Below are 22,259 nucleotides of genomic sequence, written 5' to 3' on the forward strand. Positions count from 1 at the left end.
GAGGCCAGATGTGGTGGCACACACCCTTATTCTCAGCACTGGGGAGACAGAGGTAGGCAGATCTCTGTGAGTTCAAGGTCAACCTGGGCTACATTGTGAATTTCAGGTGGGCCAAGGACACATAGCCAGACCGACAGAAAAAGAAAAAAGTTAGGGCCGACGTGCAGCTCAGTGGTAGAACATGTGCTTAACATGTAGGAGACCCTCAGTTCAACCTTCACTACTCCTCAAGAAGTTAAAAATCATTTTGAAATAAAAGATGAAGAAACATGGCAGAAATATTAGAAACATACATATTACCACATATAGCAAATGGTTAATATTCATAATTATATAGAAGCAACCTTTATAATAAGTGAAAATAAGGGCAGAAGTATGAATAGGTAATTCACAGGAGACATACAAATGACTAGCAATTATATAAAAAAAAGATGCACAAGTTCACTAATCATCAAATAAATACATTCAAATAAAAATAGTATCATTTTTTCATCTATCAAAGGGACAAATATTTGCCTATATTAAGTACTTGGAATAGAGAAGGATCAGGTGTTCAAGGTCAGAACATCTGAGGCTAGTCTGGGTTACATGATCTTGTCTCAGACAACAAAACAAAACATGACAGAGATTCAAAACAACAGAAGAAACCAGGGTGTGGAGAAATGGCATTCTCACGTGCTGCTACAGACAAGACACTGGTTCCTTGTCAGAGGCTCCTCGGTAGTGCATCCTCTACCCCACAGTCCACTTCACATCTGTACTGTCAATCACTGGGTCACTGCCCAGATAAACAGGGCTGTTTCTCACAACAGTAGTGAGAGAGACAGAAGCACCATGGCCCAGCAGCAGTACAGTCAAAAGCCCGAGTTCAGAGGCCCAGAGAGGGGCTCAGGGGTTAAGAGCGCTTGTTGCTCTTGCAGAGGACCGCGGTTAGGTACCCAGAACCCACATGGTGGCTCACAAATCACATGTAACTCTAGTTCTAAGGGACTGAATGCCTTCTTCTGGTCTCCATGGGCACCAGGCATGTATGTGGTACACATGCTAACATGCAGGCAAAACACTCATACATATTTGAAAAAAAAAAGCCAAAGTTCTCCTGGATACTGTACTTTCTTTCCAAGGATTGTGGCCCACAGGTGCTGATGAGGAAAGCTGTCTAATATGAGGTACTACAAATGAATGGTCGCCTTTGTGCAGACTCCACACTACATGTGTAACGGGGCATACACTGTGCATGTTTATACATGTACAGAAAAGATGAGAAAGGACAGGATCTAAAGGGGGCCTGGTGGCCTCCTCTGTGGGCTAGTGGTTGCTCTTTATTATGCAATTGTAAATTGTTGACTTTTTATAATTGTGTCTGTATTTTAAAAAACACAAATTTTTAAGAAGAGTAATGTTAGCCTATGGAAAAGTATGTCTAAAATTACCTATTTTAGCATGAATCAAAGTTTGTTTTTTAAAAAAGGATTTTTTTTTTAAACTTAAAAGTGTTTGAGATTTTCACTCTATGTCTTCAGGCATTTCTGCCTGCATGGATGCCTGTCCACCATTGTGAACAGTGCTTATGGAGGCAAGAGGGCATCAGATCCTTTGGGACTGAAGTTACAAATGGTTGTGAGCTACCATCTGGGTGCTGGGAACCAAATCCAGGTCCTCTGGAAGAGCAGCCAATGCTTTTAAATGCTGAGCGCTCTCTCCAATCCCATATTCATTCATTTGCTCATTCATTCACTCATTCATATTTTACGTGTGTGAGTGTTTGCCTGCATGTCTGCATGTGTACCACCTGTGTGCCTCATACCTACTGAGGCCATAGGAGGGTACTGGACTTACAGATAGTTGCCATGTGGGTGCTGGGAACCAAACTGAGGTCTTCTGCAAGAGCAGCAAGTGCCCTTAACTGCTGAGGCATCTCTAGCACCCAAATCCAAGTTTCTGTCCAACAGTGTACTCAACATTCACACCTTTCTCTCTTGTACTTGTGTTTTGGGGAGGCGGGGTATGCAGGTGTGCTCACCTGTATGCATACATGGAAGCCAGAGTTTTACATCAGGTGCCTTCTCTTTACTCTGCCTCCTCATTTTCTGAGATAGGATCTCTCACTGAACCTGAATCTGTTTTGACCAGACAGGCTAGACAGTAAAGCTCCAGGCACCTCCAGCTGTAACTGGAGTTACAGACACACACCACTGTGCTGGCCTTTAGGTGAGTGGTGGCGATCTTAACTCAGGTTTCCTATGCTTCATAGCAAGCTCTTTATCCATTGAGACCCTCAGCTTTTTCTTTTATCTATATCAAAAAATCCTACACATGACAGAAAAGGATACATACAGAAAGAAAGTCCATCTTTCCTTTTTTTTTTTTGTCCTTTCATGTTTTTAATGAAAACAAGAATCAACAGACCTTGGTATAAAACAGTTTCTATGACACTGTGACTTCCTAATGGGGACCAGGACCCTGGGGTCATCTGGCCTTAGTAGCAATAGTGTCCAGCTGTGTGAGTAAGAAAACTAGATCTCTAATCCTGTCCTCAGTCCCTCACTACTGTTATTCCTAGAAACATTTCACACCCCGCTGACACACAGTAGGCCCTCAGTACATCCGTATTCCTCTAGTTACTTTCCTTTTACTAATAATTCACTAGAATTTTATAAACAGGATGCAGGGGAAAATGCTCTATGGTGGCCCACCAACGTCTAGCCAGCTTTTCCCCTGCGGCCCAAGTGTCCTATAGTCTCTATGAATAGATTGTTCCATATTGACATACAAGAGTATGTGGGATGTTCGTTTTTGTTTGTTTTTTTCATTTATATCACTCTTTTTAAAAGAAAAAATTATCTTATTTTTAATTACATGTGTATGTATGTTTGTGTACATGTGATTCCAGGTGCCTACAAAGTTCAGAAGAGAAGTGTTGGATCCTCTGGAGCTGGGGTTACAGGCAGTTCTAGGCTACCTGATGTGTGTGCTGGGAACTTTTAACCACTGAGCAATCTCTAGCCCTTTTGTGGTATTCTCTAGAATTCTGTTTGGAGGGCCAGGAGATGATTCAGTTGGTAAAGTGCCTGCTCTGTACGAATGGGAACACGGCTTTGATCCCCAGCACCCAGCATACTAGGTGTAGTGGTGACCATCTGTGACCCTAGTGCTGGCTGGCGAGGAGAGGGAGGGGAAGGGAGCAGGTAGGTCCCAGACGCACTCTGGCCAGCCAGCCTAGTCAGGTGAACTAGTTCGGTGACAGGCCTCACCTCAAAACACTAACGAGGAGAACAGAGGAAACATTTGACATCGACCTCTGGCCTCCACACACACAGAGGTATGCACCACATTGTACACACACACACACACACACACACACACAAAACGAGTAAAATTCTAGTGTGGTAGTGCATGTCTATAATCTCAATATCAGGGAGTTGAGGCAGCAGGACTGGGAATTCAAGGTCAGCCTGGGCTAAACTCTCGACAGCAAGACCCTGTTAAACCCATCATGTGCATAGCAGTGCCTTTCTATAACCCCAGCACTAGGGAGCCAGAGGCTGGAGGATCTCGGTGAGCTTGAGGCCAGCACGGTCTACACAGCAAGTTCTAGGCCAGCCAGTGTAGCCCTACCTCAAAACAAAACAACACATACACAAAACCAAACCCAAACAAGTACCTCCACCAATCAACCAAATAAAACCGAAACCAAACCAAATGTTTGCCTACTTACCCATGGAGACCAGAGACTCATAGTTGCCCCTCATTACATTCTTGTAGAGCTCCTTCTGCCACTCAGAGAGGTTTCCCCATTCCTGCTCCGAGAAATGGACGGCAACATCATCAAATGTGACAGGGACCTGAAACCAAGCAACCGGGTCAGCAAGGACCAAAGAGCTAACACCACAGACTGTTAAACCCAACCCCCTTCCCAAGGACCGGAGAGGGAGGCCTTCCTCCCCTGCACTTGCTCAGGGGGCTTTCCTAAAAACGGGCTGAAATCTGGCCACATTCCTGGCCAAGGGGTGGAGGACTCATCTTGCCCAGGCCCTTCCTACTTTAAAACATGTAGCAGCAGTAGCAGCAGGGAACAGGCTGGGAATGCACTCTTAGGCCTCACCCTGGACCTTCAGAGACCAGTACGCTTTTAGGGAGACCCTAGAATTCTAATGTACAACAGCCTCCAAGAGGTGTTGGCGTACAGACTCAGTCTGGAACAAAAAGAAACAAAAAGGTTCTTTAGAACCTTCTGGAAAATAAGATTAAAGCCTGTTTCTTAGTTCCTTAAGGATACATCCTGAAATGAGTTTTATTGGCATTAAAGATTTATAAGTAAATTGAAAAAAAAAGTTAGACGGTACAAAACCTCCATCAGTTAAACTACCGTCTTCTCCCGTCCAGTCTGATGGTAACCCATTAAGCACTGCTCATTGGTACAGTCGTCCCTTGGTACCTGCAAAGGATTGGTTCCAGAATCTCAGGATACCCAAGTCTGCAGATGCTGAAGTCTTTATATAAAATGGCACAGTATCTGCATAAAAACTATAAAAAAAACTCCAGCACTTTAAATCACCCCTTGATGGCATGTGATGCTGCCTCAATGTGAATGCTGGGTACAGCTGTTATAATCTATCATTCAGGGGACAGCGAGAAAAACACGTTCATGTTCAGGGCAGACGTATTAACCCAGAGTGGGCAGAAATCGGCATGCAGAACCGGAGCGTGTGGAGGGCAGACTGACAGGAGGGCAGGCTCCCACACATTCTCCCAAGCCTTCCTCCTGCGGCCTGTCTCAGGCTCTGGGAAGGGCTTGATCGACTCCTTTCTAAGTGGACTTATATACCAATCTGTGCTTTAACAACAGCAGAAATAATTTGCTCTGGGTGAAGCAATACTGGACGTCATGGATTCTTACTTCTTGTTTTTCCTTTCCCAACCATCACTTTCCTTTTCTTTCAACTGAACTAAATCCCTAAGCCATGCTCCCCTGTGGATGGTTTCCTTGGGGAGACCCCAGTGGAATGGGTGTACCTTGGGAACTTCTCCATTGCTGCCTGGGGGCAGCCGCAGGATCCAGAAATTCCTGTTTTTCAGCAGATTCTCCATGTTCTCCAGGCGCCGCTGCAGCAGCCCGTACTCCTGCAGCAGGGTCCCCAGCACGACCCACTTGCTCTCCAGATGGTTTGCAAACTCCACGGCCGTTCTCTCGCAGTCCGCAAGCTTCTTCTCGTTTGTCCCCGTCCTGCCCTCCAGGGTCAGTAGCCGCATGGCCTGGGCCTCCAGTTTCCTTTCCACCGCTTGGACGGCAGCCCACACAGCCAAGCGAGTGATCTCTGCGGTGGGCAGGGGCTGTTCCTTCTGGGCTGTAGAAGAGGTATGGAAGGGAGTGTCCTTTTGCAAAGTGGGACTTTGGAGCAGGGCATCCATGTCAGTCTCGGGAACTGTGGGTGACAGAGTCAGCGAGTCTTTCTCAGGAACTTCAGGAGAGTGGGGTGGAGCTTCCTGATGGTGGGTGGAGTGGGAAAGGAGAGGGGTCCCCTGACCAGCAGCTGAAGGAGAGTACTGGGTTTCTTCTTGGGAAGCCAGGGATCCCTGGTGGTGTGCGTCTTGCTCAGAGGTGGCAGGATACAGGAGTGAAGGTCCCTTCTGGAGAACATGTGACATCTGGCCAGAAGTCTCTTGCTTCGGAGTACTGTCGGACTGGGGCAGGGCACCTTGCCGAGGGGCAGTGGGAGACAAGGAAGGAATTTCTTTGGGGGGAAGAACGCAAGAAGGGAACACAGTTTCTCTGGGGAGTCCGGCAGGGGCCTGATGCACAGACTCTTTGTGTGGACCCCTGGAGAAAGATAGAGGTGATGAATGTCCGTCCTCCATGTCCAGCTGCTGGACCTGTGTTCAGGGAGAGAAGGAAAGACAGCATTGAAGGTCACAGTCTCCAGCTGGCTAAACAAACCCAAGAGACAAGCACTCATGCTAAAAGGCCCTCAGGTTTTGCCACAATAAGACACATTCCAAGGAAGCACATCTCTTCTGATAGTGGCACTGATGTTGACATCAATGATAAAGCTATTAGGAACAACGCATAAGAGATGGCTATGCCACCTTCTGTTTTCCAGAGCCATCTTCCCTCCCCAACACGCTTCAGACATGACGAATGGTGTGCAGGAGGGGAAGGGTACCGGGAAGAACTGAGCTCGTGGCTCCATCAATACCTACTGCTGCCCTTTCCACCACAGCCTGCCCCTGGGACTGCTGCCCTTGTCTGTCTGCAAAGCTCTGCAGAGCTGATGGGCTTGGGGCATGGCGACTGGCTTCTGCTCCAAGCAAAGGACACTGAGACGTGGTGACGGTAACGCGGGCAATTCAGCCTCCTCAGGAGCCCGTTTCCTAGGCAGAGGGTCCACCGGGGCGGGCGTACACTGCTGGGCTCCCTCACTGTGGTTCTTGAGGTAGGGTTAAGGGAGAAGGTGGGCCTGCAGTGACTGAAGCCAGGCAGGCATCACACTAGTTTTGAGAGTGTGGTAAGAGTGGTGGGGACCACAGCAGAGTAAAGGTAAGTTTCCTTCTGGCGGTCTGATCCCCATCTTGCTACATCCATGTTAAAATCTTGAACCACCAGGGAGGTGAAGCCATGCTCTTCTGTGGGTGCCTAGTCCACTGACCTAGCCATTCAATACCTTTACTGGATCTAAACGGAATTTTTCTAACCATTTTTGTTCTTTTCTTCATAATATTCCTTCAAAGAACCTGTTCAGCTTCTATGTTCTCTGTAAGAGTGTTTTGTAAGGTACTTAAAACTTGCTTTCTTCACTTGAAAATTAGCATATCCCTTGTGTCCAGTCTTATAGTATGTGCTCAATAAATGCCTGTCCAATGAGTCAACTGTATACTGATAGTTAAAGAGATCATCCAGGTAAGTGACGAGGTTCCTTTCGCCACCTTTTAGACCTGTCTGAACCCACGTCATGCCTTCCACAGCTGTCTTTCTTACATCTGCTCGCTGATTCACGCACAGATGACTTCACTAAAGCAGCATTCTACTTTTAAGCCAAGGACTGAAGACTTTGAGACCTTGTCCAGCAAAGATCTTTGAGAAAGCATGATCCATAGCTCTGTTATATGGGAGCTCATTAGCTGAGTAAATATTTAGGATTTATTATGTGACATAAACTGTGTCAAAGCATTTTCAAGGATCATCTCATGTGCGCCTCACAAAACCTGATGGAACGAACAGGCACTACTAGGACTATCCACCTTTAGTCTATGAAAACACTGGGAACAGGAGAGGCTGCATGTACCTTGCCTCAGGTCACATAGATTGCAGGCTTCAGAGTCTATAGGTGAACTCTAGGCCTCAATTATAGACAGAGGAAGCTGATAGGTGTGAAACAAGTCAGAGGCTTGGTGATTTAACAGACCTATGGGAGGCTTACCACATGCAATCATGTGGGAATAGAAGGTCCTGTCCCTTAAAGACATCCCCGATTACGGTGGTGTTAAGAGCCCTTAGAAAGCCCATCGCAAGGGATGAGTTCTCCTCAAAATACACACAGATGCATAATTCTGCAAACACCGAGTTCAAAGACCCCTAAACTCTCAACCCTTCACTGCTGAGTTGGTAGCAAGACTAGACAGCTCCCTTAGGTGGAAGCCCCGCTCACGGGGTAAAGGGACAACAGAGCCAACACAATAGGTACATTAAGACTGTCTACCTGTGGGGTATTTGCCTACAATTAGTAGGAAGAAGGAAAAAATACCTGGAGGGCAGGTTAGCTTCCCGATAACACAGGGTTTTAACTCAAGAAAAAAGGCTATAGTAAATAAAGCTAGCAGGGCAAGACATCTTTATTAGCCAGTTGAATCAGAGCTCAAAGGAAAATAGTAATTTTTGTTTTCTCCATTTAGGAATTTGGAGTACTGGAAAGGGGTGAAGGGTCACAAGATGTGTCCCTTTCCCCATCTACTACTTAAGTCCTGATACAATGTCATCAGTTCCAGTAAACCTGTGGCTTGATCTTACCCTTAAAGCAAAGATCTAAAATGAATAAGCTCAAATTCTCAAACTGCTAGCAGAGAGGAAGGCTAGAACCCCTCTGCGCCACATTTCATAGATTCTACCTGTCTCTTTCTCCCTCCCCGTATGATCAGAGAATGGGGGCCCCAGGATCCAAGCCAATGTACTAGAAAAATGCATAACAAAACACATCTGACTTCCTACAAAAAGATGTGCCATTTTCTTACATGACCCAGGATGGTTCACCCAGAATTACATGCCATATCATGAAAGGGTTCTGGAGACTTAAGCCCGGAGGTAGGCATGTTTAAAAAAAAATCATTTTATTTCCCAGGAGTTTTGTTATTGTTATTTTAAGAACTGCGAGGCTTTTTAGAAAGCCATCTATCCCATCTCTTCCGTACACAGGCTCAAAGGCACGGACTCCCATGCAGCAAACCTGCCTAGCACAGCCAGGGTGTCTCAGAGAGCACGTTGAGTGGGAGGGCGTTTAATTATTGAATGGCCCTCTGAAGAGGTCCGTCAACCTCTTCGGTGCTCACTCGCCAGACCCCATCCATCCGTACCCCAAGTTTGACTCGGGGTCCTCCCGATGCAGAGGTTGTGGGTCACAGGGCTCCCCACACCAGAGACGCTGGCTGGGCTGGGCGCTGCCCGGCCTTCCCCTCCTCCCCCGACGGGCCGCAGCCAGTGCTCGGCCAGCCCAGGCCGCCCACCCCGGTGAAGCCGCCGCCAGCGCCGCCCCCTCCCCGTCCAGGCCCGCAGCACGCCGGGCAGGCCTCAGTGGGGCTTCGGGCACCCAGCCCGGGCCGACTCTCTACGTGACCTTGGGGCAGGCAGGGCAGGTCGCCGCCGGGTGTCCGTGCCTCAGTGTCTCCGCTCTGCGAAATGGGAGAGCCGCGTCAGCGCCGCGCCCAGGCCGGGAGCCGCTCCGCGGGGCCGAGCTCTGCGGAAAACGTGCCGCCGGCCACCCCGACGGACGCAGCGCCGGCTCCGCAGCGAGGGAGCGAGCGCGCCGCCCGCGCCCCACCTCGGGCCGCGTGTCCGGGCGCCGTGCGGCCGCGCAGCCTCGCACGGACGGCCGCCGCTCCCGCCCGCCCCGGCCGGCCTCCCCCCCAGGGGGCGCGCGAGCCCGCCAGGGCGCCCCCTCCCCGCTAACGTCGCCGCGCCCGGCCCTTACCGAGACCCCAGGCCGGGCCGCCGAGCCCGGAGCACGCAGGCAGTCCCCCGAGCCCCGAGGCCGCGCGTCCGTGCGCGCGCGGGCTGCCCTCCCCGGAGCCGGGGCCGCCTCGGCCATGGCCCTGCGCCGCCCGGCCCGCGCCGCGCAGTCCCCGCCGCCGCCGCCGCCGCCGCGCGCAGTCCCACGCAGGCCCGGAGCCGTGGGCGGGCTGGCAGTGCGGCGCGGCCTGGCCTCGCCCGCCGGGGCTGCGCGGCCGTCGGGCCCCGGCCTGCTCGGGGCTGCGCGCGGCGGGCGGGCGCGGGCGGCGGCGGCGGCGTCGGAGCGCGGCTGGGCTGGCTGCGCCCCGGCGGCAAGCTGGGCCCCAGCGTTCCGCGGCCGCCCCCGGCGCGCTCGCCCGCCCCGAGCGGCCGACGCTGCGACCCCGGCTGCGGCCCGGGTCCCGGCTGCGAGCTGCGCGGCCGTCCCGGCGCCTCTTCAGCAGGGGAGCTGCACCGCAGCTGCCATGTTGCTACAAACTGCATCCTGGGAGGCATGTCCCTCTCAGGCGTTTCAAGAGGAGCGCTCGGAGGCTCGTCGGAGGCGGCCGGAACCCAGACAGCTCCATCTACAGCCGGTAGGAGCGAACAGTGAGGCGCGGGCCGCCGCGGCGCCGGACACGCCCTGAGCCCGTCGCGGCTCCCCGGCCCTCGCGGCTCACCTGGCGTCCTGGCGGCCCGGCGCCCTCGGGCCAGGCCGCGGCGGGCGGCGGCGGCGGCGGCGGCGGAGCGGAATCCGGGGCGCGCGACCCGTGCGGCGCGCTGGCTCTGGAGGCGGGCCGATGGGCTCCGACAGCCTTCCGCCCGCGGCCGCCTGCGCGTCTCAAACCCAGAACCCGGTCGTTGGCTTTCAAAACCTGCGCTCACAAAGGGATCGGAGAGAGCCGTCACACCAGAGAAAGCCGGAGTTCATGTGACCAGCGCGGTGCAGCCCGGGTTCCAGGGACGCGGGCTGTGGATCTAAGGGGAGCGAGGGGTGGGGGTGGGAGTGCTTTGTGAAAAGCCTCAGTGTTGTTTTCGGCCAGAAAGGACAGAATTTCTGGAATCCTTGAGGGCACGGGCTGGAAGGGGCTAGACGGGCTTGCTAAGGAGGAAACTGAGGCCGAGCGGGGAGCGGCTTGCTGACCCCAAGTTGCTGTTTCGCCCCCGTGGACACAGTGCTCTTTGCAACCACGAGAGATGACCCTCTTTCCTGGACAGGTTCACTGAAACGCGTGTTTATTGAATGCCGAGGCTGGAAAGATCTGGGAACGGAATGAAAAGAGAAAAAAAGTCTGAGCAGGTGCCCTGGTTACAGTTAGGGATGAACCCCAACTGGAACCGAGAGGAAAAGGCAGAATAATTTTTTCACTTCATGGAACCTTGGGGATGTGTGGGTTGGAACAGGTCTTAGAAGGCAACCGGGCAATCTACAGCTCTTGCTAAAAACGGAGACCAGGCCAGGGTCATCTCAATCTGCTCCCCCTTCCCCCCAGTATGTCTAAGAATTGCCTATCATGTGTGCATCCACAAACAGTGCACACTACTGGGCTCGATAGTCTTGAAATTTTACTTAAATGGTATTTATTCAGCGCACATCCTGTTGAGCTTTTTGTTTTCATGGTGGATTATTGTTATTTTGAGATACAGCATATGTGAACAAGTCTAGTTGGTCTATTCATTTTAACCACTATATAGTATTTCATTAGCCTTTGAGGGGAATGAAAACAAATCTGCTGCCAGGATGCCACATACACATCACAGGCACACGTGGCTCATTGTGCTGTTCACCAGATAAGGACTAGTGGGTGGCAGGGGTACCTTCAACTCTCCCAGGCTTCAAACTGCTTACCAGAGATGGTGCCCACTTACCCTACCGCCTGACAATGCATGACTTCCTGTTTTCATGTCCTGGCCAACGTTTACTGATAAGTGACTTGGAAATTTTATCCAAAAGTTGAATGAGAAATTCAACTCCTTATTATCATTTATATTTATATTTATGTTGCCCTCATTAAAGAAATTGTCTTTTTATATTTTCAACACTAGCAGTTTTCCACCCCGTAAAGTTCTCTTCGTATCCTTTGCCTATTCTGTTGGTTGGTTTGTTCTCCCATTGGTTTATAGTGTTTTATAAGAAATACATCCTGGTTATTATCATCCACCAAACACTTAATGTAACTACTGCGCAGTTGCATTTACTTATTTATTTAATGCAGTACTGAGATCCAGGGCTTTGTGCATGCTAGAGCACTGCTCAACCGCTGAGTTACATCCCCAGCCCTTAGTTTTTTAGTTTACATTTATTTATTTACTTACTTATTTGTGTGTATGTGGGGGTGGGTGGGTGGGTGGGGATGGGCGTGGGCATGCATATGTCGCGAGCACCTGTAGAGTTGGCTTTCCCCTTTTATCTGTGAGTTCCTAGGATTGAACTCAGGTCATTAGACTTGGTGAAGTACTGGATGGCATTTGAACATTTCAGTTTGTCTGTACAGCATAGATCAGGACAACTGGCTTATTCATTAGTTCAAACCTTTACCATTTCTTAGTGTTGGGACTACCCAATATCCTCTTGGCTAAGGCCTCTGGCATGCTAGGCAAGCACTCCCAGTCCTCTGCTCACGGTTTTGAAATACTCAATAAACCATAGCCACAGTTTACTCTGCTTGGCTGTAAGAATACTAAGATGATTCCACTTGAATCTACCATCTTATGAGTTATTTTCTCCCTCTTACAGATGTTCAAAGATCTCTCTCTCCCTCTCTCCCCTGCCTTTTATAGGTTAACTATATTAGCATTTACTTTGTTGTTTTTTGAGGCAGAGTCTTCCCCTGTAACAGGCTGGTCTGGAACTCAGTGCATCCCAGTTCGCAGTCAGCAGCTGTGTTCTTGCCTCAGCTTCCGAGTGCTGATTTACAGCCGTGAGCTAGCACCACGGCAGCTTTCTCATTCTAAAGTTACTTTTTGCTTTTCACTGTCTGCTTATTAGTTACACTTAACTTTAAGTAGTTGCCTTAAGTTATAGAGTATCGGGACACAGGGTCTTTGTGCTGGTTAGTTTCTTGTCAACTTGATACAAGTTTCAGTCATTTAGGAAGAGGGGACCTCAGTTCAGAAAAAGCACATCTATCACAGTGGTTCTCAGCCTTCCTAACGCTGCGACCATTTAATACAGTACCCCATGTTGTGGTGACCCCCCCAACCATAAAATTATTTTCCTTGCTACTTCATAACTATGTTTTTGCTGTTGTTGTAAATTGTAATGTAAATACCTGTTTTCTGATGGTCTTAGGCCACCTCTGTGAAAGCATTGTTTGACACCCTCCCCCAAGGGGGTCATGACCCATAGGTTGAGAACTGCTGCTAACAGATTGGCCTGTAGATAAGGCTGTGGGCATTTTTTTTGGATAGATGATTGTAAGAGGGCCCAGCCAATTGTGGGTGATGCCATTTCTGGGCAGGTGGTCCTGGGTTGTATACAAAGGCAGACTGAGCAATCCACGAGGGACGAGCAAGCCAGGAAGCAGCAGTTCTGTGTTTCAGTTCTCACCGCCAGGTTCCTGCCTTGAGTTCCTGCCCTGACTTCCCTTCTTGAGGTGCTGTTATGTGGTGTAAACCAAATAAACCGTTTTGTTCCCAGTTACTTTTGGTCGTGGTGTTTACCATTGCAGTAAAGAGCAGACCAAGACAGTCTTGCTGTGTCGCCCACTCCCTGACGGCAAACGCACATCTTCCTGCCTCTGCCTCCTGAGGGCCGAGGTTAGAGGTGGGTTTCACCATCACAGCACCACATCCATCCAGCTCCGCCTTTCATAAACTCCTTCGAATGGATTGGAGGCGGGCTCAGCAGTTAAGAGCACTTGCTGTTCTTGCAGAGGACCTTTTTTAAAAAGTTGTATCAGGGGCTAGGAAGATGGCTCAGTGCATAAAGACATTTGCCCTCAAGCCCGATGACCAGTTTGATCCCTGGGACTCATATGGTGGGAGAGAGAACCAACTCCCACAAGTTGTCCTCTGACCTCCACACATGCCTCATGACACCCCACCACCAAAAATAAACAAATGTGAAAAACTGTCTAGAAAATCATATCTCTACATAATTTTTTCTTTGCCATTATTCCCCAAACAATACCATATAGCAAGTATTTGCTTATCATTTGCATGTATTAGATATAACTAATCTAGTGATGACATAAAGTATATGAGAAGGCACACATAAGTTCTGTATAAATACATTGTCATTTTAGATAAGAGCCTGAGCATCCATGGGTTTTGGTACTCATGGGGGTTCTGAAACCAATCATCCCAATCATCCCGGTACCAAGTGATAGCTGTATAATAGGGTGCTGTGTTAGCTGAGGCCACGAGTCCACTGGGACCTTGGACTGTATTCCCGTTCACATCTTCCAAGCACGTAGTTTTCTCTGTTTCTCAGCATTTTGTTTCTTACACTGGTGTGTTTGTTTCTGTAATGGTATGTGCTCTATATTTCCCCCTTCAGGATTACCAACTGTATATTTAAACATCAATGTTACATGTTCTGTAATCAGATGAAATTTTGTTATGAACTTTCCATAGAAAAGATTGCTCTGATGTGTGTCCAGACTGCCCTGAACTGGTCTGATCTCAGAAGCTAAACCAGGTCAGGCCTGGTTAGTACTTTGATGGAAGGGATGATTGCTTCCCCAAAATACTATTAAATATTTTACGTTTTCTTCAATAAATGGCTATTCTCTTTACAAAGTTTTTGTTTGGTTTAATTTTTTTTTGAGACAGGCCCTACTATGTATCTCTGTCTGCCCTGGAACTCAATATGTAGACCATGCAGGCCTTGAACTCAGGAGAGCTGCCTGCCTCTGCAGGGATTAAAGGAATTTGCCAATATGCCTGGTTACAAAAACATTTTATAGGGTTATGATTATAGCTGGGTGGTAAAATATTTGCCTAGCATGTAAAATGTTCCAGGTCAAATTCTCAGTACCCCTCACACAAATTATGTATCATTTTATTATTTGCTTTTTATTTTGGTGTATGGTGATTTTTTTTTTAAGAGCAGTCTGAACAAAGTAGGTTATTTGAAATGTGCTATGTTTTGCTTTGCAACAGTGATAATACGTTTTCTGAGACTGGGTCTTAAGTAGGTTGCCCTGGAACTTGCTTTGTAAATGACTGAAAAAAAAATCTCAGGATAAAAACTAACCATGCCTTTCAATTTTTTTGTTTGTTTGTGTGTTTGTTTGTTTGTTTTTCAGCCTTGACTGTCCTGGAACTTGGTAGACCAGGCTGGCCTTGAACTCAAAGAGATGCTCCTGTCTCTGCCTCCCAATGCTGGGATTAAGGGGGTGTTCCACAACCACTTGACTACCTTTCAAATTTCTTATAGCCTTATTAATTGACCAATTACTGAGAAAAGTATGTGAACATATCTCATTTTGAATTTTTTCTTATAGTTTTGTAATTTTTTTTTGTTTTATGTATTTTGAGGCCATGTTAGGTACATTAAACTTATTTTCCCTTTGATACTGTGGCTTTTATATCCCAGTAGGTAGTGCCTATGGTATCAAAGCCCGCTTTGTCTGGTAGTGTTCGCGCCCTGGCTTGTTGTTGGCATATGTTGGTTAATGTCTTTCCTCCTCGTCCATTGATTAACTTTGAAGGTACCCCACTTTTTAATTTCATGTGTTCCCAAGAGATGGGACAGAGCTTCAGGGGCATGATCACTGTCTGTCCAGGACTGGCCAATCACTGCTGTCCCCATCACACATACCGAGCAGATGTGGAGCCTAACACAGGTCATGTGATCTTTATTAATCTCCTTCAGGAGTGGGCACGCTTAAGACACAGAAACATGTTTTAGTACAGGGTGGCTTCTAGCCCTTTCCAGCTCCCCTTGCGCCAAAGTAGTACATGAGCTACATAAGAGTTCCAGCAGCTTCCTCACCCTCCTACGAAACAACATCATGGATGAAGGGGCTGGTCTCAGGCTGCGCTCTGGGCTTCATGCTGTAGGGTGAGAAGCCTACACCACAGAGATGCAGGGATTTCCATGTACCTCTCTAGGACTGATTCTCAACACCTTAGGGGCTCAGGATGACCCCTGGATACCACAATCAGGTACTCACAGGCAATAATGGAGTCAAGCTGATGACAAGGTGTGTATCCTCTGCTCCTAATTCCTGTGTAAACACTTTTATCTTTTTTCTCTATCTATCTATCTATCTATCTATCTATCTATCTATCTATCTATCTATCTATCTATCTATCTGTCTATCTATCTATCATCTATCTATCAATCATCCATCATCTATCTATGGGACAGGGTCTCTCTATAGCCCTGCTGTCCAGGCTGGCCTCTAGCTCACAGAGATCCACCCTCCTCTGCCTCTCAGGTGTGGAATTAAGGGTATGGGCCACTGGGACCAGCTCCGTGTAAACTCCTAAAGCCAGAAGAATGCTTTGTGAAAGTCTAGGCCATGAGCTGGGTGTGGCGGCATATGCCTTTAATCCATCTCTTTAGAAGGCAGAAGCAGGCAGATCTCTGAGTTACAGGCTGGTCAGGGCTAGTGAGACCCTGTCTCAAAATTAAGTCTAGGCCAAGGTCTGAGCAAAGGAAATAAAGGAAGAGAAAGGAGGCTAGGAGGGAAGGTGGGAAGAGCATTCTGCTGGGTTCACCAGTGGCTGAGCCAGCCAGTTCTTTGCTGAATGTTTCACACTGAACCCTAAATACAATCTGACTCAGAGGAGCACGATACTTTTCCTGATGAGAGCAAGTGACAAAATCTTTTGGCATTTTAGCAAGGTGTCATTATGGTACCGAATAACCAGTGAGAAAGGAAGGTTTGACACAAATGCAGGGACAGGGCAGTCACCACAGAAAGGAAGACACTTTAATGTTTCTGCCCCAGTGGGTTCGTGCTCCTGCAACTTGAAAGCACAATTTGTTCTTCGTCCAGAGAGCTTTTCTGCTTCATAGTGAAGGTTTAGATTTTCCTCTATCAAAAAAAAAAAAAAAAAAAAAGGTTTTAAAGGGCTGGAAAGACTGCTCAGCGATGAAGAGCATCTGCTACTTTTCCAGAGGACACAAGTTCGGTTCCCGGCACCCACGTCAGGAAGCTCACAACCACCGTGACTCCGGCTCCAGAGAATCTGGCACCTTCATTAGGCTTCTTTGGGTACCCGCATATGTGTGGCATAAACACATACAGACATGTACAGAAAAAGAAATAAAAATTAGTTAAAAAACAAAAACCATTTTTAAGTTAGGCATGGTGGCATACACCTTTAATCCCAGAACTCAGGAGGCTGAGGCAGGTGGATCTCTGAGCTCCATGCCAGCCAGGTTTCTATAGCTTGTTACAGGGACATACAGTGAAACCTTGTCTAAAAATAAAAACAAAGAAACCAACCCGCCAAAGCTTTAACATTAGTGCTCTGTAGCAGCACATACACTAAAATTGGAATGATGCAGGGATTAGCATGTCCTCTGAGCAAGAATGGCACAAAAATTTGTCTTAAATTTTCAACTTCCATTCATTCACCTGTTTATTTTGTGTGTGAGGAGGCGCGTGTGAGATGAGAGGACAGCTGGTTTTCTCCTTCCGATCTGTGGGTCCCAAGGATCAGACTCAGTCTGTCATCAGGCTTGGGGGCAAGTGCCGTCATCTGCTAAGTCATCTTGCTCACCCTCCCCTATTCTTTTGGGGTTACTTTCTCCTTTTTCTTAGATTAAACAGGTTTTCTTCCTTCCTGTGTGTGTGTGTGTGTGTGTGTGTGTGTGTGTGTGTGTGTGTGTGTGCAGTGAGCTTTATTGATGGTATTCAAGAGAGTAGGGTTCCCTAAGCTCCTCTCCTCCTGGGGGGTCCGTGATGGAAACTGTGAGAGGAGATACTCAGTTGAGACAGGGACTCCTCAGCAGCCTTGGGCCTCTCTTGCTCTGTCCTTGCTGGGGTGAGTGGTCCAGGGCTGCTTACTCCTTGGAGGCCATGTAGGCCATGAAATCCACCACCCTGTTGCTGTATGATTCGTTATCATACCAGTACCATACCAGGAAATGAGTTTTATAGAGTTGTCATTGAGAACAATGTCAATCCCAGCATCAAAGGTGGAGGAGTGGGTATCCTTATTAAAGTTGCAGGAGACAACCTGGTCCTCAGTGTAGGCCAGGTTGCCTTTTAGTGGGCCCTCCCATGCCTGCTTCACCACCATCTTGCTGTCATTATACTTGCAGCTTTCTCCAGGTAGCATGTCAGATTAAAGATGGACATGTTAGGGGTGTAATACAGAAGGCCAAGCCAGTGAGCTTCCCGTTCAGCCCTGGGATGACCTGCCCACAGCCTTGGCATCACCAGTGGATACAGGGATGATGTTCTGGGCAGTCCCATGGCCATCACATCACAGCTTCCCAGAGGGGCCATCCACAGTCTTCTGGGAGGCAGTGATGGCATGGACTGTGGTCATGAGGCCTTCTACAATGCCAAAGTTGTCATGGATGACCTTCGCTGGGGCGGGGGGGTGGCTAAGCTGTTGGTGGTGCAGGACATTACTGACAATCTTGAGTGAGTTGTCGTACTTCTCATGGTCCCACACCCATCACAGACATGGGGACATCAGCAGAAGGGGCGGAGATGATGACCCTTTGGCCCCACTCTTCAAGTGGGCTCCAGCCTTCTCAATGGTGGTGAAGACATCAGTAGATTCCACAACATACTCGGCACCAGCCTCACCCCATTTGATGTTGGCGGGATCTCGCTCCTGGCAGATGGAGATGGCCTTCCCGTTGATGACAAGTTTCCCATTCTCAGCCTTGACTGTGCCTTTGAACTTGCTATGGGTAGAGTCATACTGGAACATGTAGACCCTGTAGTTGAGGTCAATGAAAGGGTCATTGATGGCAACAGTATCCGCTTTGAAAGAGTTGAAGGTAGCCCTGGTAACCAGGTGCCCAATACGACCAAATCCGTTCACTTCAAGCTTCACCATCAAGTCTCAGGGACAAGGCTGGCACTGCATGAGAAGATATGGCTGTCTCTGGAGGAGCCTGCCTGCCTGCCTTCCCTCCCTTCCTCCCCCCTTCCCTCCCTTCCTTTCTTCCTTTCTTTTTTTTTTTTTTAATTTTTTATTTTTTGTTTTTCGAGACAGGGTTTCTCTGTGTAGCTTTGCGCCTTTCCTGAATCTCGCTCTGTAGACCAGGCTGGCCTCGAACTCACAAAGATCCACCTGGCTCTGCCTTCCAAGTGCTGGGATTAAAGGCGTGCACCACCACCGCCTGGCCCTTTCTTTTTTTTAAAGATAGGGTCTCACTCTGTACCCCAGGCTGCCTGGAACTCAACAGCTCCTTCTGCCTCTGTCCCTGAGTGTTGGGATTAAATGCACACACAACCATGCTCAGTGAAGCAGATTTTCTTCCTATTTTTTACCTCTGCTAGGAGCCATCCTACTGTTCTTTTAGTGGTGTGAATGAACATTTTAAATTGTATGGTTGACTTAGAACGCCTAAAACCTGCTTCCCTGGGTGCGGTAGCACATGCCCAATAATTCCAGCACTCAGTAAAGACAGAGGCAGGTAGATCTTTGTGAGTTTGAGGCCAGATTGGTCTACATAGTGAGTTCCAAGCTAGCCCATGTTACATAGACTCTGTCTCAAAAAAAAAAAAAAAAAAACAATGAAATTGGTATCTTTTTGTTTCTTTTTAAAAATTTAATTTGATTAAAAGTTTTTTGTTTTTTTTTGTTTTTTTTTTTTTTTGAGCTAGAAGCTCATGTAGCTCAGGCTAGTCTTAAATTTACTATGTACGGAGAATGGCCTTAAATTCCTGATGTTCTTGCCGCTGCCTTCATGGTGCTGAGGTTACAGGGGACCACTACTCTCAACATCTCTGACCTTTGTGAAATCACAGGGACCATAGGATGCTTTCATTTAAATCATCTCCATCTTAGATTTTATTGTTGTCTATTATTTTAATTTTGCTTTGTTTTATTAAATATTTATTTATTTATGGGTATGTTGTGCCTGTGCGAGTTTATGGTCTTCGTGTGCATGCATGTGCTGGCAAAGGCCAGAAGAGAGCATCAGATTCCCTGGAACTAGGAACAGATGGGCAGTTAGGAGTTCCCTGATGTGCATACTGGGAACAGAACCCAGGACCTCTGCTAGAGTACTAAGCGCCCTTAACTGCTGTGGGATATCTGTACACAGTATGAAGGGGTATTGCTGTAATTGGTGTAATAAAGAGCTGAACAGCCAATAGCTAGGCAGGAGGTATACTTTCTCTCCAGGCAGAGAGAGAAAGTAATAGGAGATGAATCTAGGTATGAGTCGCCAGGAGACACAAAAGAAGCAAGATGGGTGGTATGTGACAGAACATAGATGAATAGAAATGGGTTAATTTAAGTTATAAGAGCTACTTAAAAAAACAAGCTTAAGATAAGGCCGAGCTTTCATAATTAATAATAAGCTCTGGGTCATTATTTGTGAGTTGGTGACCCAAAGGAGAGTCGACTACACTAACCACTGGGCTCTCTCCAGTCCTCTAGTTTATGCATTTAACACAACATATTTCCATTTATCATTTTCTCTATTCTTCATTGTAGGTTCTTCATCTATCTTTGATGTAACTACAGTTAGATCCCAGTATTTGTGGGTTTAGACATAAAATATTCTTTAAAAGTAGTCACATTTCCACTAAGTAATATAGTATATCAACTATCTGTATAGCATTTATATCGTATTAGATGTTACTAGTAGTATTGGTGTGATTTAAGCTGGCTGGGAGGATGTGTATAGGTTATATACAAATGCTATGGGGTGAGGGCTTTGGAATGAGTCCTTCCCTAATATTGATGAATGACCATAATTTCTTTTTCAACTATTGGTTCTGTTGTTTAATCAGTCCATTAATTTTTTTTTCAAGTTCTGTGATGATACATCCTGGCTAGTTTTATGTCATCTTGACACAAGCTTAAGTCATCTGAAGGGAGGGAACCTTATTTGAGATGCCTCCATAAGATCCAGCTGTAGGGCATTTTCTTAATTAACGATTGTTGGGTGAAGGCCCAGCCCATTGTGGGTGGTGCCATCCTTGGGCATGTGGTCCTAGGTTCTATAAGGAAGCAGGCTGAACAAGCCAGTAAGCAGCACCACTCCATGGGCTCTGCATCAGCTCCTGCCTCCAGGTTCCTTCCCTGTTCGAGTTCCTGTCCTGGCTTCCTTCAGTGATGGACTACAATGTGGAAGTGGAAGCCAGTAAACCCTTTCCTCCTCAACTTGCTTTTTGGTTATGGTGCTTCATCACAGCATAGAAACCCTAAGACACCATACTTTTACTTTTAGAAATATCGTATTTATTTGTTTGTTTGTTTTTGCAACAGGTTCTCACTATGTAGTTCTGACTGGCCTGAAACTCCATATGTAGACCAGGCTGGCCTCAGATTCAGTTATCTACCTGCCACTGCCTCCTAATTGCTAGGATTAAAAGTATGGGCTAGGGGTTGGGGTGATGGCTCAGCAGTTAAGGGCACTAGATGCTCTTCCAGAGGTCCTGAGTTCAATTCCCAGCAACCACATGGCAGCTGGCTCACAGCCATCTATAGTGGGATCTGATGTCCTATTCTGGTATAAAGTCATGCATGCAGATAGAACATCCATATATAAATCTTTAAAAAAAAGGTGTGGGCTATCATGCCTGTCTAGAAATACCTTTTAAAAAAATGGTACATTGTTCTTCATAGTATATTGGTTTTCTTAAGGTTTGATGATTTTATTTACACACACACACACACACACACACACACACACACACACATATATGTAACTGAGAATTTCACATTGTATTTTGATCATATTCACCCCCCAACTCCTCTCAAATCCATCCCCAATTCCATGCCCACCCAACTATTTGTCCTCAGTTAAAGAAATCCAGACCAATTAGCACTGTCTATATCATTTTGGGTGTGTGTCCATCCACTGTAGTGTGTTTAACCTACCTGGGACCACACCCTTAAAGAAAACTACTCTCCTAATCCCGGCAACTCTCTATTACCAATAGCAGCAACTCAGCAAGGGGTAGCTTTGTGCCCACCTCCTCCCTGTGTGCTGGGGTTTCCTACCTGCTGGAAGTGCCTCTGTGCAGCTGCCCTGCGGGGTTCTTTTGTAGTCACTACCACCTTTGGCTCTTAGAACCGTTCCACCCCACCCCTTTTCCCACTAGCGTCCCTGGGCCGTGGTAGGAGAAGAGAGTGGTGATAAAGATGCACATTTAGGGCCGTCACTTCGTAGTTCCTTATTCTCTGCACCTTGCCCAAATGTGGGTCTGTGTTAATTGCCATACACTCTTAAAAAAAAAAAAAAACTTTTCTGATGAGGTTTGAGAGATGCACTAATCTATGAGCCTAACAGGAAGTCATTAGGAGTCAGTTTAATACTATGTCCCTTTGGCAGAGAGAGAGAGAGAGAGAGAGAGAGAGAGAGAGAGAGAGAGAGAGAGAGAGAGAGAAATGGCGGGCTCTCCCCTAGAGCCTATGACCTGTCTAGCCAAAGGTTTTTGACCCTGGTAACAGTGCCAGGCATGGGGTCCATCCTGTGGAGTGGGCCTTAAATTCAACCAGAGAGGGTCAGTTACTCCCATGACACTCAAGCCACCATTGTGCCAGTGGGCATGTCTTACCAGGCGGATGGTTACTGGAGCTTGTGGGGTTCACAGTTGTGTGTAAGACTGATGATTAAGGTTTGGTGGTTTCTATTGACTATGCATTTTCTACTTTCTGCTTCTGTGCTGTTAAGTTTTATACACTCTAAACAAGTTATATTATCTTTAGGAATATCTTTTTTTTTTTTTTGAGACAGGGTCTTACTATGTAGCTCTGACTGTCCTGGATCTCACTCTGTAACCCAGGCTGGCCTTGAATTCACAAAGATCCACCTGCCTCTGCCTCCCGAGTGCTTGCATTAAAGGTGTGAGTCACCACATCTGGCTTTAGGAGTATCTTTATATGAATTTGAGTTCTGGATACTTAACCATGTTGTTAGTGTTCCTTATTAATGGTAGATTGTTTTGTTTTAATTTTT

The 22,259-nt window shown here is 47.4% G+C and overlaps 1 protein-coding gene, 1 non-coding gene and 1 pseudogene across 4 annotated transcripts in view; 1 reads left to right on the top strand and 2 right to left on the bottom strand.

Annotated features, from left to right (window-relative positions):
* Positions 1-11,522, bottom strand: part of Znf777 (zinc finger protein 777) — a 30,482-nt gene extending 18,960 nt beyond the window's left edge. For 2 of the 3 annotated variants that reach the window (XM_052720495.1, XM_052720494.1), the window contains exons 1-3: positions 9,180-9,307; positions 5,017-5,874; positions 3,719-3,845 (exon numbers count right to left, since the gene is read on the bottom strand). In XM_052720495.1, the coding sequence (XP_052576455.1) occupies positions 3,719-3,845; positions 5,017-5,874; positions 9,180-9,296 (1,102 nt within the window). In that variant the 5' untranslated portion in view covers positions 9,297-9,307. Of the gene's footprint in view, positions 1-3,718; positions 3,846-5,016; positions 5,875-9,179; positions 9,308-9,876 lie in introns of those variants that run through there. The other variant, XM_052720497.1, reaches the window with a different exon arrangement.
* Positions 11,523-15,410: 3,888 nt separating this feature from the next.
* On the bottom strand, positions 15,411-18,838 carry LOC128099375 (glyceraldehyde-3-phosphate dehydrogenase-like; annotated as a pseudogene).
* Positions 16,623-16,726, top strand: LOC128100192 (U6 spliceosomal RNA). Its single transcript, XR_008214709.1, has one exon. It is a non-coding gene; the product is annotated as a U6 spliceosomal RNA (small nuclear RNA).
* Positions 18,839-22,259: the final 3,421 nt, after the last annotated feature.

Source organism: Peromyscus californicus, unplaced genomic scaffold (assembly GCF_007827085.1).
Source record: "Peromyscus californicus insignis strain IS unplaced genomic scaffold, ASM782708v3 Scaffold_6__1_contigs__length_162567912, whole genome shotgun sequence".
NCBI classification, from domain to species: Eukaryota; Metazoa; Chordata; class Mammalia; order Rodentia; family Cricetidae; genus Peromyscus; species Peromyscus californicus.